This window comes from Bubalus bubalis, chromosome 8 (assembly GCF_019923935.1).
Source record: "Bubalus bubalis isolate 160015118507 breed Murrah chromosome 8, NDDB_SH_1, whole genome shotgun sequence".
Classification (NCBI taxonomy): Eukaryota; Metazoa; Chordata; class Mammalia; order Artiodactyla; family Bovidae; genus Bubalus; species Bubalus bubalis.
The window spans coordinates 5032762-5050243 of record NC_059164.1 but is presented as its reverse complement, the minus strand read 5'-3'; the positions used below and the strand labels follow the sequence as shown (position 1 = coordinate 5050243).

General features: G+C 53.0%; 1 protein-coding gene across 7 annotated transcripts in view; it reads right to left on the bottom strand.

The window, feature by feature from the left end:
* The window catches only part of GRB10 (growth factor receptor bound protein 10), a 218970-nt gene that overhangs the window by 64070 nt on the left and 137418 nt on the right, over window positions 1-17482 (bottom strand). For all 7 annotated transcript variants that reach the window (XM_044946399.1, XM_006073506.3, XM_025290782.2 and 4 more), the window contains 2 exons: window positions 9167-9368; window positions 4326-4467 (listed from right to left, as the gene is read on the bottom strand). In XM_044946399.1, the coding sequence (XP_044802334.1) occupies window positions 4326-4467; window positions 9167-9333 (309 nt within the window). In that variant the 5' untranslated portion in view covers window positions 9334-9368. The remainder of the gene's footprint in view (window positions 1-4325; window positions 4468-9166; window positions 9369-17482) is intronic.

Here is a 17482-nt window from a genome sequence, read left to right as displayed (position 1 = left end):
AGGCAGGCAGCGGGCTGCATAGCAAGGGGTGCCCACCAGGCCAAGGCGTGGGCAGACCGGCCAGGAGAGACGCAGAGACAAGAAAGGCCACAGCCAGCAGGGGGACGTGAGTATAGAAGGCTCTGCTGAGAGTCTTTCATGATCGTGGAAAGGCATGGACCCGGTCCTGCCCCAGCAGCTGGAGGAGACTTTGCCAAAGCATGGAACCCCTTCAAACCAAGACTGAAAACTCTGATAGGTACTTTTCAACCTTGTGACTTCATAAAACACTCTAAACTGCAAAAAAAGACACATTTAAAGACCACAGAATGGAACCAAAGTTCCCTCCGTGAATGTCCACAGGCTTTTACGAAAGCACAGGTGTTCACGTTCCATGCACGTGGCAGCTTCTGCACGGGATGAACTGAGGGTGTTTAATCACACGCATTTATGACACAGCCATTAGGGAAGGTAATCAGGCCAGAAGTTCATTTTGTGATTCTTTACCTTTTTTTCCTAAAGAAATTTCAAGTCACAGCAACAGCAAGAATCAGCAGATTCATTTGCTAAGGGAACTCACTTCTTGATCCAGCAAAACAGGCTGCCTTTTCTGAGCCTGTCTATGTGCAGACCCCGGCAGTTGTTTGCTCTGCTCTCCTGGCCCCTCGTTCTGCAGCAGGACCCGATCACAAACACCCATACTGGGCAAGGCACGCACTTAGATTTTTGGTAAAAGTACAGGCATTTTTCCCATGAAAGACACAGAAAATTTAAGTGTCCACTGTTTCAGTACTTCTGACAGCTACAGATACCGAGATGTTCAATGCTGTCGTAAACGATCTCATGTTGAAAGAATTAATATTTAAAAAGATATTAATAGTCCAGAGAAACACTAGTGGCTGAGATTTCGCAGGGGGTTCCTTCGGCCCTCGCAGGAGGCCCGACAGTCGGGGGTCTCCTCCAAGCCCAGAGGGTGCAGCACCAGGGCCTGCAAGGGGCGGAGAGGACCCCAGGGATGACAGACTCCTTCAAGCCAAGTTCACATCCTGCCACCGTGTCTGGCCATGCTACTGCAGCTGGTGGGCTGCGGTTACCCCCTATGGAAACAGTCTGCCCCTTGCCATGTGGAGTGGTGCTGTAACAATTAAATGTGCAGCAACCGCCATGAAACAGATGCTAAACATCCCAGCCTTCCCGGCGGGACTGCAGGACCTGCATGGGACCACCTGTCAATATCACTTGGTTGACTGGCCGCCTCGCTTATCTGTTTCAGACGGGAGGGAAGGGATTCTCACGCTTTCCAGCGATCCCACCACAGACACACAAGTGACCCTCAGAGGATCTAATTCAGCCTCTGCCACTCCATGGGTCCCCTTCAGGGTCCACACTCATCCTGACTCAGCACACTTGCTGTTGTGCACTTTCAGGAAGGGCTTCTTTGAAACGGCACCCGCCATCCTCACCCCAGGGTGAAAGACAAGGTCTGGGTCTGTCTCTGGGGCTGACGGGAAGAGCTGCACCCACACAGCCCAGAGAGCCAGGGCTGCTGGGACTCCGTGGCTGCCCACTCCCCACAAGGGCAAACAGGCCTGCACATGTGGCTGGCAGACCGTCCTGTGGGCCCCGGACCCCTTCCCCGACTCCTGTCTTCCCCACGTCTGGTCCCGCCACCTGGGGGCCGGTACCATGTTCCAGGTCCTCTGGCCGCAGCAACTTGGGCTAGAAGGGGTCTTCCTTTCAAGTGGCTGCTCGAATGTGTCACTCCTTCCACCCCCTTTGTCTAGTGACCAGAGAGAGGCGTCCAATGCCCCCTGCACCCAGCTCCTTCCGACAGCTGCCTCTTTCCCTCTTGACCTCCTTCTTCCAGTGAATGGGGTGGCATTAGGTGAGTCTCCTGCATCCAGGGCGCTGCATCCATTTTTAAATCACTTCAGAACTCCCACTGGTTGCTGATGCCCGTCTCTTCTGACTCAGCAGGAAGAGAGGGCACGGCGGGTTTCTCCTGCCCTCAGGTAGGTGACAAAGGAGGCTCCCCACTCCCGTCACAGCCTGACACTGAGCTGGTGAGGGTGCTTGAGACTGCGAGGCATCAACACCAATGGTACCAACAAAACACATGTTTCAGGAGATCAAAAGTCAGGACCAAGTGTGGCAAAGAGGCATCCCTTTGAGCCAGTTAGACAACAAGGAAGAACACCAAGTCTCTACAAGTAGGGCTAAGTGTGGTGCATCCTTCCTGGTTGCTGGTCCCAAAGGGGGGTGCTATCTCAGGAACAGAAACAGAGGCACTGATGCCATGTTCTAGTGGGGGAACTAGCTCCGATCCCAAGAAAAACAGCAGGCAAAGCCCCTGGGTGACCTGATTCTGCTTACAGAGTTGGACAGTCCATGGGGTGGAGGCCTGTTTCCTTGCCAGCCACTGGGAGAGCCAGAGAATATTTTCATGGTCTTATTTTAGGATGGGTAATGTTGTAAACAACCTGCATGCCCAATCCACAGACAGCTTGTCTAGACCCTGATGTGAAGCAGAAGGTCAACAGGGAGACAGACGTCCCTGACGGACTGCAGGCATGTGATGAGGGCTGCAGCCAGCGCGGCCGCGGCTGGGGACGCTGACCTCGCCTCTGAGCGTGATGTGGGGTGCAGGGGATGGGGGGCTCATGAGGAGTGAGGTCAGCAGGCAGCAGAGCTCGGGCGAGCCCTGGAGAAACGTCTTCCTCCTGAGTGCAGAGCCCATGTGGCCCGGGGATAAGTTTGCAGAGGAAGAGGACGTGCGGTGCATGATGCCTGAGGACAAGGAGGAGGAGAGTGGTTCCGGTGGAAAAGGCCTTTGCCTTTTCTGAATACGCTTGCTGCAAAGAGGGAACACCAAGGGCCCAGGGACACCTAGCATAGCAGCTAAAATCAGAGGTGCCAGATCCTGGGGTCAAGTCCTGCCCAGCTCCACCACGTACACTGGGGCCCCCCACTCCCCCACCCACCCTGGGCCACCTCAGCTCCACCACCCACAGTGGGCCCCCCAGCTCCCCATCCACACTGCCCCCCGCAGCTCCCCATCCACACTGCCCCCCAGCTCCCCACCCACACTGCCCCCCCAGATCCCCCACCCACACTGCCCCCCCAGCTCCCCATCCACAGTGGACCCCCACAGTTCCCCCACGCACACTGGGCCCCCCAGCTCCCCATCCACACTGGGCCCCCCCACCTCCACCCCTCACAGCTTGGCCTCAGTTTCCCAGATGCAGTACACAGCTGCCATTTGCACCTAATTCTTAGGCTGGTTCTGAGTAAAAGTATTTATTGCACTAAATATATAAACCACTGAGAACAGTACCTGGTACAGAGACCTTTCTCAGTGAACGCTAGGTGTTGCTGTCATCTTTGCTGTTGTCGTTATTCCTGTTGTTATTGTCATTATTATTATGCCAGGCTGTAGAGTATCACGGGGCTTCCCAGGTGGCTCAGTGGTAAAGAAGCCACCTGCCAATGCAGGGGGCACAAGAGATCTAGGTTCGATCCCTGGGTCAGGAAGAACCCCTAGAGGAGGAAGCGGCAACCTGCTCTAGTATTCTTGACTGGCAAATCCCATGGACAGAGGTACCCGGTGGGCTGCAGTCCATGGACTCACAAAGAGGTGGACATGACTGAGCACACACACTGCAGACCCCATGGTAGAGACAGCATCGCTGGTCTCCCTCCCAAGCCTGCCAGCCACCCTGGCCCAGGCCCTGCCAACCGGGAGGAGCTGCCGGCCCATCCCTCTGACAAGGTGATGACTGGTGCTTTGACCTGACTTACTGAAGCTCAGCCTGCGTCCTCTCTTGCGGATGATGTCTATAAAACAGGCACCTCCCAGTCTCACTTTACAGCAGAAACTGCTGGTTTAAAAGGTGGCTGTCACCTTCTGGGCCAAGTTGAAATCCCTCCACCCTGAGCAGATCCTACTCAAAGTCAGGAATGTTACAAACTCTTCAACTACCGTCCAGCTCAGGTTTAACGCCTCATTTATCCAGACGAAGACGACAGTGGTGACTTTTTTTTCAGAGAATGAAATTCATCTTTCCACACCAAATGATTAGTATTATTTATCATTTTTATGGGAGTCTTTGTATAACATATAAACATCTAAAATGTCCTAAATATGGTTTCTAAAACCTCCCAGACCTAAGCAGCATCTTGGCTGACAGATTGAAAAGCCCTGCCAGGCTACAATTGTGGGAGCACCAGGAGAAGAATGAAGAGTGAAGACCCCAGTGTCCCTCCCTCCCTCCCTAGGCCACGGCCCAGCTCGTGCGTCCTCACTCCACCCACGAGTGGCCTGGTGCTCCAACCAAGGCTGGGCTCACCTGCTTCGCGGCAGCCGGGCCAGGAGGTAAGGAGCCGGGTGTGAGCGCAGGGGGGCTCCCGGGGCCGCAGAGCTCGGGGAAGGGGTTGGGGATGGCTGGCAGCGACGAGGTCCTCAAGTGGAGGTCTTCCTCCTGCAGGCGCCTGCGGGGAGAGATGACGCCCATCAGAAGCTGCCACGTAGGGACCCTGCCGCCCACATCGGGGGATCTGCCCAGAAACCTGTGGGAGGGACTCAGAAGGGTGTCTGGATACCTGAATCCACAGCACACCCCACACAGCTTGCCACCATCCGCAGGTGGGAGTCACCGCAAGCGGATGCCAAGATGTGGCATCAGCATGCAGCGGGGTGTCACACAGCCACCACAGGAAGGGGCTTCTGACACAGGCTCCCTCCAGGCGACCCGTGGGGACACCCTGCTGAGTAAGCCTGGTGCAAAAGACTGACCCCGCAGGCCCGCACTGCAATGAACCACCCGAAATGAGCACACTCAGAAAGGCGGTGGAGGGTGGGGGCTGGGGACAGGGGGGCGGGGAGTCAGGCTCTAATGGGGACAGGGCTTCAGATTTGAAAGATGAAAAAGTTCAGCAGACAGATGGAATAGATGACCACGCTTCCTATAATCATGGGGCCACGTGCCAGGGAGCTTAGGGAGGGTCTTGGAGGGAGATGCTCGGGAATAGCCTGGGGCGGGCATGCTGCACAGTCCTGGGGGTGCCCCACCTGCCACCGAACATGTACTATGTGGTGATTCCGTCTACACTACGTGCATTTTACCTTAATGAATTATTATTTTTTTAAGAAGTCCCGTGTTTCCTTTACGGTAGTTCACAAGCATCACTCAAAGCAAAAAAACTACGTGACATTAGACATAACTGAAAAGAATCCCATTCAAGAGGCCTGTGGCCACGGGATCCATCCCTCTCTGATTAGCAGCATCAGTGGAGCTGAGGCACAGGGGGCGAGGTCAGGGACGGGAGGAGGGGTGGGGCCGTGCCTGTCCACCTGTCCAGGTGAGAATGCACCCCCAGCACCCCCCCAGCTTCACTGTAGTCCCTCCTCCTCCTCCGATCGTCACCCTGCACTGCCTCCAGCTGCTGCTCAGCACCTGCCTCCCTGAGCCCTCTCCAGCAGTGTGACAGTCTCATCACCCCCACCCCCGATTCTCCCCTCCCCAGGCAGAGACAGAGCTGAGCTGCCCCCAGCATTCTGGCCCCCACCCCTCCAAATCCAGGAGCTGGCGGACTTTTCCTCAAGCCCTCATCTGGGTCTGTGTCCACTCACCAAGTGTGGGCCAAGTCACTGCCCCCGGCGCCTCAGTTTCCTTATCTGGGAATGAGAAGCCGCCACACCACCCCCCCGGTGAGGCTGCAGTGGCCGCTCCATTAGCTGCTCATACACAGGAGGGGTTTAGCACACAGGGGAGGTGCTTGTGAGCACAGGAAGTCCTCAGCAGACCCGTTCACAAAACAAGCCTCTGGGCATCCTATACTGGTCATCTGATCTTTAACAAGGCACCTGACGGTTAGAAATGATAGGACTGAAATAAAGAGAAGCATCACTTGAGAAAAGGTTGGCCTGGAGCCAGGGTCCACTCTCCAGCAGCAGGCATGCCTCGCATGAGCCCATCTGTCCCGTGGGACTCAGAACCCGCAGCCCCAGGGTGGAGGGACAAGCACGGCCAGGATCCCAGGCAAGGGTCCTGGGCAGCTAGCTGGCAGGAAAGCAGGCCTTCCTGCACCACGTCTGCCCTCTGCCCGGTCCAGCCTCAGGCACCGTTACCACGGCTGCTGTTCCATCCCACTGGGCCTCCCCGAGGCCACCACATGTGGGCAGCTGACACCCTCCAGACCCAGAGAAGCTCAGAGGAGAAAAGACTGTCTCCCCCAAGACTGAACTCACCAGGAGCTCAGAACACGAGGGTGCTGGTGGAGGGAGCAAAGCGGTCCACCCGCTGGAAGGACGGATGTAACAAAGCGCAGGAAGCCGAGAGGAGAGAAAGCGACCCCAGGCCACCCAGGCTGCTGCGCCCCGCTGCAGACAGCCGTGTATTTACTCTGGTCCCCTTCTCCAGACAGACTTGGCCGCCCTGGGCAAAAGAGTCGTCTGGCTGCAGAAGACTTAGGATGCTGGGCTGGAAAGAAGGCTCACAGAAGTTTCTGGAAGCAGAAGGAAAGCTCCCTCCTCAAAAGGTAAGGAAAGGAGACCCAGAAGGTGCTCCAGCCAACAGATGCCTAAGACCCAGCACCCTGCATGCCTTCCCCTAGAAGCCTAGACAGGCACCAGATGTCACCCCCTTACCTACCCCCACCTGAAAACCCACCAGAGCCGGCAGGGGCCTGGGTGGGGGTCACAGAGAGCTTGTTTGCTGGGTTTCACAGAAGTCTCCGCCCGGGAGGTCTTCCATCACCCCACCTCACAACCGCTGGCTCCGACGTTTCCCCCCTCCCAGGCAGAAACAGAGCTGAAGTGCCCCGACACTCTGCCCCCACCCTTTCCAAACTGGAGCTGACAGATGTCTTCCATGTCCTCCACCATCCCTGGTCAGGACAGCACCACTCCGGCTGGTCGCTGAAATGGCTTCCGAATCCTCCCTCCATGAACCAAGCTGCCACAATGACCTGCCAACTAACCCAAGTCCAGCTTCACTCTCCTTTCTCCACCTCTGCCCTGGGAGTGGTTCCCGCAGGCTCCGGATCTCACCTCACCTGTCAGGATCTCTTTTCTAATCCACCCCTGAGGTCTGACGGACGTTTGAAGCCCCGTGTATTCAATGTGTACAACTAGATGAGTTTAGAGAGAAGAACTCGCCGTGACCCGTCGCCATGGTCTGGCCACCACCTCTGGACGTTCACGCCCACCCTCTTCACTTGATTATTATTATCATGTTGTGTGCACGTGTGCGATGCGAACACGTCACACGGGACCCGAACCCCTCGCCGCTAACTCAGGTGGCTCTGCGCAGCACGTCTGCTGCCTCGTCCACGGGTCAGGCTGCCCCTCTGGACCTCCCACCAGCACCTCCCGTCTCCACCCCAGCCGCTGGCAGCCCTCTCCACTACCTGCGTCCTCACTCCTGGGGCTTTCGGGTTTCTCATGGAAGTGGAATCACAAAGTAACTGTCCTTCTTTGTGGGTCCTATCTACTTGAGCACACTGTCCCTGTTGTCCAGTGATGGAGGAGCAGACACAGAAATCATGGTATACACATGTGATGGAATATTACTCAGTCACAAAAAAGGAGGGGCCGGGCCACTTTAGACACCAGGGATCATCTCTCTTGCTCAGGAAGTCTCTGCCTCCATCCCTCAGTTCCTACTTCCCCTTCAACACCCAGTCCAGAAGTCTGCCTCTGTTAGGGAAATTAGATAAACAATCTTGTTTAGGCTTCAGAGACAAAGCAGAGCAGGCCTCTGACCTTGCGTCTAACCTGCCTGGACACTGCCCCAACTGGGAGTGACTGGGAGTGACTGCCTGCTGTGAGCTAAAGACTTGCAGCACCTTAGATAAGATGGGGGAGGCATCTTGAGATTGTTGAGCCCCTGGGGCGGGGTGGGGTTCCTGGCCAACCAAGCCCCAGACTTAACTGCATTCCAAGTTTTACACAAGAAAACAAACGGCACTGACAAGAAAGCAGAGCTGCAATTTGCTCCCAGATCGATGATAATATCAGTTTGAGTCCATCCTGGGGTTATAAGTGGGAACCCCAAACTGCAATCTCTGAAGTCTCACCCAGGGAGCAGATGTGCTGCCTGGGACCTCTTCCCAGCGGGGACTCCAGATGAGCTGTGACGTGGGATTTCCCAGTGCTGTTTAAGTCTGGATGTTGGTCAAAACCCAATTTGGTGATGTAGTCTCTGCTCTGTCTCTTTTCTTTTAATGTTACTGTATTGAAAGCAAGTTAGATAATTCTTTAATAAATACTGGTATTATTTATGTATATCACAAGTGGCTTATTTTGTTAACAAATCCTTTGAACCTGAGATGAAAGTGAAACCTTTCAGCAAAACAGCCTCCTCCAGGGAGGCCTCCTCCACTCCCCAGAGTACTTTCCGTGAAGGCCGGGCCTCTCCACGTCAGCCCCTGGGAAATGTGGTCAGGCTGCACGTCTCTGTCCCCAGGCCCTGTGCTGGGCAGTGAGGTCTGAGAGCCCTCCAGGGACTACTTGGCTGTTCATTCACTTTGGGCTTCCCTGGTGACTTGGTCGGAAAAGAATCTGCCTGCAATGCAGATCTGCGTTTGAGTCCTGGGTGGGGAAGATCCCTTGGAGAAGGAAATGGCAACCTGCTCCAGTATTCTTACCTGGAAAATCCCATGGACAGAGGAGCCTGACGGGTGATAGTCCATGGGATGGCAAAGAGTTGGGTATGACTGAGCTACTAACACAATAATGTCCTTGAACGGTGTTTCTGCACACCCCACTGACCTGGCACAGAGCCAGCGCACATAAAACTGATCTGAACTGCACTGGGTACCAGGTCCAACCCCCAAGCGGCCCTGCTGGATGGAGGGAAAGAAGGGGTCTGCCAAGCAGAGCCCGGCACCGTGACCCTACCACCCACCCTCTAACCCTCAAGGGGAGGCAGGTGCTGCAGTGACCCCACCACCCACCCTCTGACCCCCGAGCGGAGGCGGGGTGGCGCAGTGACCCCACCACCCACCCTCTGACCCCCGAGCGGAGGCGGGGTGGCGCAGTGACCCCACCACCCACCCTCTGACCCCCGAGCGGAGGCGGGGTGGCACAGTGACCCCACCACCCACCCTCTGACCCCCGAGCGGAGGCGGGGTGGCGCAGTGACCCCACCACCCACCCTCTGGTCCCCGAGGGGAGGTGGGGGCCCACCTGACCGCGAGGATGCTCACGGGCTGGGACCGCTGCACCCTCTGCCTCGGGGCCGCCTGTGGCTGCAGGACCCTGGTTCTGGGGACTGGGCCGCGGCTGTGCTGGCCGTTGTGCAGGAGGGGCGCTGTCTCCGAGGCTGCACACAGGCTCTCCAGGGACGCGTCCATGTCGTTCACCAGTGCCTCCAAGTCCACGTCGTCCTCTGTGCATGGAGAGCAAAAGACAAGCGTCAGCAGCAGTGAGTGGCCACGGCCAGGTGGGCGTCCCAGGGACCGGGCTCCGAAACTCACAACACTTTAAAATACGAGGAGCAGACGGAGGACGCTGCCTGAGACAAGCACAGCTTTCTGTGAAGACCCATGGGTTACATGTATTACCTGTTGATCCGCCAGAAGCAACCCTGTAATGATAGCCCACCTGCACTTCCTGTCTGTACAGAAGACCCTCTCAGGGCATCTGCTCAGCTCACACGTTCCTCGGGGTTGGGGAGCCCACATAGCCTGGACCCTCTGCCCCAACCCCAGCTGGTGGGTCCCAGGGGCACACGGAGCCCTAATAAGGTCAATCAGGGCTGCTCCCTTCCCCAAAATTCCAGACAAGAAGCAGAGAGATGGGAACGGGGAGCGCTCGACCCTGACCGCAGTCTCGCCTTGCGAGGCCAGCAGGGTCGCACCAGAGGAAGCCTGTCCGCATACAAGAAGGCCTGAGGCCGATGAAGAGAGAGGACCACAGAGAATGCCAGAAAGAGATGAGCACGGAGGGACTTCGACAGGTACGCTATGCCTCAGCGAGGCTGACACTGGTCCACCATCATCCTAGATGTTTCTGTGAAGCTGTTTTTAGATGAGAGTGACACGTGACTTTGAGGGCTTTGGGTAAAGCAGACAGCCCCCCATCATGTGCGTGGCGATAAGACTGAGGACCCCCACAGAAATGGACGTGGCCTCCACGGGTGTGCATGCCAACTCCTGAGACACCGTGCTCAGTCGCTCAGTCATGTCCAACTCTGTGACCCCATGGACTGCAGCCCACCGGGCTCCTCTGTCCATGGGGTTTTACAGGCGAGAATATTGGAGTGGGTTGCCATTTCCTCCTCCAGGGGATCTTCCCTACTCAGGGACTGAACCTGCGTCTCTTAAGTCTCCTGCATTGCAGGCGGATTCCTTACCACTAGCACCACCCAGGAAGCCCAACTCCCCACAACAAGCACCCCAAATGCAGCAAAGGCACATCCCATGTGCTCAGCTTCTAGAGACCTGTCACTGTTTAACAATGCGGCCAACACAGCTGGGGCTGCGTCTAGTGCAGTAGGTCACATGTCACCCAATTTACAGTCCATCTCTTCCCAACAACACGACCCTGGGCTTACCCAGGAACAAACGAGAGCTTAGGGCCCAGACAGTCAGGCGGCCTGCCCCGGCCCCGCCCCTGCCCTGCCCACGTGGCGGGGGCGGGGCCAGGTGTCCGTCTCAGGCCTCCATCTCCCATGCCTGTATCTCTGATTGGAGCTCACAGGGGTACCTGGCCTGCAGGTGGGCATGAGGTCAGTGAGTTATTACCGCTCTGCGACAGAGGCTGGAGCAGGGTAAACACTCAGTCAGTGCTATTTATTTGCTCTATGTCACTTATTTGCTCTGTAAGTGACAATAGGGCAGTGACTATTAACCTGGTTTACAGGTGAGGAGATTGGTCCGGGTCGGGGTGGGGGAGAGGGTGGGGCTGGGCAGGCAAGTAACTCGTCCCTGATCACACCAGAAGGGAACCTGAAAACAAGTTTGCAGCTGCCAAGGTGACCTCACCAGGTGTGCACTGATCAATGAATCCACAGATCTTTTCAGAACACTGACCTCCCCTGCCTCTCTGCTCCCTCCCTCATTCAGCCTCGCTGTCTCACTGGGCAGGAGGGCAGGAGACAGAAACAACCAAATGGAACAACAAAAGCCCTTCTAGAAGGCGTGGAAGCTGCAGGGCACAGGGGGCGGGGGCGGGGGTGGTACAGGCTGGAGGAGGCTGGGATGGGGGATGGAGTGCAGCCACAGGGAGATCCAGGCAGAGGTGGGAAGACCACAGAGCAGCCTCCTCCCAAGGTTCCTTCACCCTGCAGGCAGTGGTGACCAGACAAGGAGTCTGGGGAGGGCCTGGACCAGACGAGATGCTACAGGCAGCAGGTAGGGCCCCAAGGAGGACAGACAGACACACAGATGGATGGAAAGATGGGCAGGGGGCTGCTGAAAGAGCTGTGATGAGCATGCAGTCCTGCTGGAGCCAAGGACAGAGGCCCAGGCAGGATGAATGGAGCAGCACTGGGGGAGAAGGAGGGTACTCGGGGGGAGTGCATTGTCAAATATTAAATATTGACAGATATTAAAGAGACAATATGCTGTATCAATAATTAATAATAACCATGAAATCAAAATTAGCAAATCACAAGAGAGAATGTGGGAGTCAGCAGGCAGCAGGGCTTTTGCACAGAACTTGGAGGGCAGGAGGCTGGTGCAGGTGGGGAAGGACCCGTACAAATCAGAAAAACCCCTGCAGGGGGTCCCTGCGTGGAGAGTGGGCTTAGGTCCTCATGCATAAAGTGGGAAGCAGCATTTGGCAACTGGACAACGGCTGCCTAAACAGAGCCAGCTCTATCAGGAGAGCTCTGCCGCAGTTTCCGCAGCCCTTGGCTAGACATCTGATAAGGAAAAGTGTTTGTTGCACCGGAGTTCTCAGATTGAACTTCTGTAAAGTTCTAGAATGCGTCCATAAGGGAGGCCACGCATGTCCTCCACTGAAGTGATCTGTAACTGCGGCTCATCTCAAACTCCATAAAACATTAAGTCCACGTGCCACCCACACCTTATTAACAACTCAGGATTTCCAGCTTAACGGACCATTTCAGAATCAGTAGGATGACATGCCAAGTCCACTGGAATCACAGAATCAGCCTTTGCTGTGGGCAGCGGCCTCTGTCGTGGACGGGAGGCCCTGGCGTGGACGGGCAGCGAGGGAGCACAATGGGGATCTGAGGGCATTTCGTCACCAGCGGGGTAGCCTACTTGGTTAACACAAAGGCCACTGTTTTCCTGGCTTTCATCCTGCTTTAGAAATCAACAGGAATAGGGTTCTCCCTCTCTGACAGGTGTCTGCCAAGAAAATCTCCCCTTAAGTAGAATTTCCTTCAAGTTATCTTCCTTACATGTTTCCGAAGCGACTGAGCGACTGAACAACAATGTATTTCTGAAACCCCTGGCTGTGCCCACCAAGGGCAGTCCTCCGAGGGTCCTGTCCTTTCCTTCCCGCTCCTTCCCCCACCAGCCAGGCCCTTCCTGGGCAGCCCCTCCATGCACTCAGGGGCACAGTGATTCTGACATCAAAGTGCATATAAAGGGAAAATGGTAAACACAAAGGTAAAAGGTGTATGTGCAATGCATGTCCTTCAAGTGCTTTCTCTCTCCTCTGAGGTCGGTTATTGATGAAATTGCTTTCTACTTTAACAGAAAACATTCACCTGTGGATCTATTAGAGCCAGGCCAATCATTTAACAATATACTCAGTGGGTTACAAGTTTCATGAATAGACTCTACACTGGCATATTTCAAACTTGCCTATTTTCTACGGCCCAGATGAAAGGAGAAAGAACACTTGGTACTCATGGTCGGTGGAATATTACACAGCCAGAAAAAGGGACGAAACTGGGTCATCTGTAGCGATGTGGATGAACCCAGAGTCTGTCAAACAGAGTGAAATAAGTCAGAAAGAGAACAACAAGCATTGTTTCTTTAACACTCTTACATGGAATCTGGAAAAAGGGTACTGATGAACCTATCTGCAGGAACAGAGATGCAGATGCAGGGACTGGACTTGTGGGCACAGTGTGGGGAGCAGAGGGCGGGACACATTGGGAGAGCAGCACTGACATACACTCACTAACTGCCATGTGTAAAACACAGTGGGGAGACGCCGCGCCACCATGGAGTGTGGTCTGATGCCCTGTGATAAATTAGAGGGGTGAGATGGAAGCGGGGAGGGAGGTTCAAGGAGGAGCGGAAATCTGTGAGCCTATGGTTGATTCACTTCATTGTACAGCAGAAATGAACACTGCTAAGTCACTTCAGTCATGTCCGATTCTGTGCGACCCCAGAGACAGCAGCCCACGAGGCCTCCCCGTCCCTGGGATTTTCCAGGCAAGAGTACTGGAGTGGGGTGCCATCGCCTTCTCCGGAAATGAACACAACATTGTATAAAGCAACTATAGTAAAAAAAAAAAAAAAAAAAAAAAGTCTAATAAAATATCCTAATCTAGGACAGACTTCAAAATTCCCTCCAGGGTCATTTATGAATAGCATTTTGTCTGGTTAGATAATAAAGTTACTTTGGGTTGTCTGATTTTACTTAAACTTTGTCCAACTCTAATAAAGGCTAACAATTAAACCTTCCAAACAGGAGTTTTAAAGGATTGATTCTAAAGAGGACATGCCTATATGCCATGGTACTTTTAAAATAATAACTACACTGAGATTTTTCTGGATTAACATTCAGTCCTTTCGAACGTTTCATGACCCGGTCCGTTGTGAAGGGACATCGCCCACGTCTCCTACACGCATTGCCGCCTGCACGCATCCCCGGGCGTCAGCACTCAGCCATGTGAGGAAGCCTTCCTACAGGTCAGGCAAGCAGCAGAATCAAACACCAGGGCATCAACAAAGCAGATGCTCTGTAAAGGACTGTTATCACTGCTAACTTGAGGCCCAAATACCATCTGTGAGCCAGGACCTCTGAAAGAAATCCCGTAAGGGGGATGAAAAACAATTTTATGTGTGAAATTTCACTCCATGCAGATTTCTGAGGGTATATTTACTGGACAGATGTAGGTCAAACAATACGGTTTAAATCAAGTTATTAATAGTTATTTTCCTTCCTTAAATAGCCCAGTCCTTAGCTGGGCACTGACTTTTGTTCCAGATGTCTGAGTTGATCATCTAATTATAAATGCACAGATACATCTGGTCTCACTGTCATTAGCAAATGGAGGCACAATGAGGTCTAAATGAGTACAAATTCAGTAAAACAAATTCATGTTCGGACTAATAAATTATTCCGGGTGAATGTCTTCCAAAAACAAGCCAGGAAGAGGCCAGGATGCAGGCAGAGGGGAGAGTGAGTCATGCAAGGACCTGACTGGTATTCCTTAACCTTCTCCTGGCTCCCCTTCACCAGCTTCACTGCCCCCTGCTTGGTTCACAGCACCCTCTGGTGGCTTCTTTAATTAGATAGTTAACATGACACTGGATCCACTTAACAAAACCATTTCGCCACCTTGAAGAAATGCTATTAGCACCTCGAGTACAAGATGCATCCTTCCAGCCCTTCCAGGTCTTCCTCCCTGGTTCCTGGTTCCTGGAATGCAGCTCCTAACATCCCTGTTATTTCCTAAGTGATAAGAGTAAGGGGAGGAGCATCTTTTCTTTATCTGGTCTTCTGTTGCTGTTGCTCCTGAAATAGCTCCCGAGCTACTATTAAAGGTGAAAGCAGTGTTTTTTGTTAACAATAACAAGCCCCTTTCGACTAGACCTGAGTTTATGTGAATGAGCTGACTTCTGGCAAGCCTGCAGCCACCTGATGGAGACTGGCTGTCAGATGAACCAGCTGTGTGATTAGAGAGGTGGGACTTGCAGCGCCACCCATGTCCTCCAGGGAGGGGAGAAGGGATAGCGGATACACAAATGGCCAATGATTTCACCGACCACGCCTGTGTGGTGAGCCTCTGCAGAAACCTTAAAGGACGGGACCCTGAGAAGCTTCCAGGTCAGGGGCAGGTGGGGTGCTGGGAGGGTGGCTGGAGAGCAGGAAGCTCCACCTGCTCCCCAGTTATCTTGCCCTCGCACCTCTTCGCCTGGCATTCCTGAGCTGTACCCGTTATAGCTAGTGAGGACACTGCCTTCCTGGCAGCAGGCTGCTTCAGTAAATTGGGTGGGAGATTCCCTTGGAGTAATTCTGAGAACAAGATATTCAGCAAGAGAAGAAAAGGAGAATTCTCTTGACCACACTGTACCTGAAAATTCCTCAGTGCATGTGCAAAGGCCCAAGTTCTACCCATTTCTACCTGGACAAGAACTAAAGGTCTGGCCTCCAAAAGCACTTTCAACTTAAACCATGTTCCCCAGGAGTTACTTCTGTTGGCCTCTAGGCAATTAAAATCTTGCACAAATATAACTCAACACGCTGCTGAAATACCTTTTTTTCACACCAGTTCATTTTCAATTCTCATGTAATTCCAGTCCCATGTATTTAATTTTTAGTATGTAGAATTGATTGGACCTAAGTAAGCAGAATAAGAAAATCTAGTATTCTACCATTAGGGCTGTCTTGAGCATTCTTTTCTGTTCTGATCATGATATTTAAAGATATTCAGCAAATATAAAAGCAAATCACCTAACCACAACTCCAAACGAAAATACAAGGGAACTCCCAAATCCTATCACTTAAAAACAAAACAATGTTTTATTTCAGTGGGTAGTATGTCCAGGCGGGAAATAAAAACCCATAGAATCAGTCTGTCCCACATACACACGGAAATAAATATAAACACAGCACTGGAGTGATCCACAACTCCTCATGTTCTCTGTGTTAACAAGAGAAACATTTTCACAACATCTGGGACAAAATAGCTTCTTTTTGCTCTCTACCCCCCTGCAGACAACAGTAATTGCCAAATTCAATGTGTATTAATTGAGAAATACAGGTCAACACATTGATTACTTTAACAAACTGTAAGAACTTGCATGGTATTTTTTTCATTAGGATCAGATATATTCTAAAAAGTGCTGCTTGCACTTCCGGGGTAGTTGTGGGGCTCAGAAGTCCCCCTCTTCCAGGACCCACAGGCCATGTGGTTGGAACCATCACCCAGAGCATGGTCAGGGCCAGCCAGTGACATGAAACTGGACAAATACACCCCTCCCCCCACACACACACATCCTGGGACCAATCCAGTTAGACGGAGTGACCATGGTAACACCCCTTCCAATCCGCTCATGCTGGGGAATCTGTGTCTCGCTGAGAGAGTCAGTTCCCAGGCAAGTTGATAGGGAGTCTAGGGGTCCCCAAGGAGAGAGGGGTCTGGAATTCTCAAGGAGGAAGAAAGGACAAACTTTTTTGTCTTTCTCTACATTCCTTAGGATTATATAACAATAATGTATCCTGCCTAAGGACAGTCTTTGGATTCAACCTTTTGTTATCTTAAAATGTTAATTATGGGAGTAGACCTGGTCTTTACAAGGATGTATCTTGCCTGAGGACAGTGTTACCTTAAGATGTAAATTATGGGAGTGGGTCTGATGAGGTCTTTGCAACCTCCAGACATTCTTTGGCTTATATAACTTCATTGTTAACACTAGCAAGCAGGTACTCTTTCTGCCCCCTTCTGATGCCTGTGTCAGAAGCTTTCTCTATCTCCTTTATACTTTAATAAAACTTTATTACACAAAAGCTCTGAGCGATCAAGCCTCATCTCTGGCCCCGGATTGAATTCTTCTCCTCCGGGGGCCAAGAATCCCGGTGTATTTGCGTGATTCAACAACAACCTTTCATCGCTTTGTATTGATAGCTGGGACCCTGATTCTTTTTCCTGGAAAGTCTTTCCTTCTCCTAAGCCAGATGCAGGACTGTGTGCTCAGGAAGGAGGCACCATATTTAGTCGTGTGCCTGGTTCCTTGAGAGCTCTGGCACTTTCTTCTGTTATTAGGAACTGCACCCAGAACCCTCCCTAGAGCACCCCACAGCAAGTGAGAGAGCCAGCATCCACCAGGCAGCGCTGTCAATAACGCAAAGTACGCAGACCAGTGATCCTCTGCTTTCATGCAATCTGTAACCAGCTTTCCTCAAAGCCACGTTTAGGTCTACATATTCCATCTAAGGGCCTCCCTGGTAACTCAGCTCGTAAAGAAAAATCTGCCTGCAATGTAGGAGACTCCAGTTCGATGCCTGGGTCAGGAGGATCCCCTGGAGAAGGGAAAGGCTACCTACTCCAGTGTTCTTGGGCTTCCTTTGTAGCTCATATGGTAAAGAATCTGCCTGCAATGCGGGAGACCTGGGTTTGGATCTCCTGGAGAAGGGAATGACTACTCCTGTACTCTTGCCTAGAGAATCCCGTGGACAGAGGAGCCTGGCAGACTATAGTCCACGGGGTTGCAAAGAGTCAGAGACAACTGAGCAACTTTCACCTTCACATTCCATCTAAGGGGCTTCCCAGGTGGCGATAGTGGTAAAGAACCCGCCTGCCAATTCAGGAGACATAGGAGATGCCGGTTCAATCCCTGGGTCGGGAAA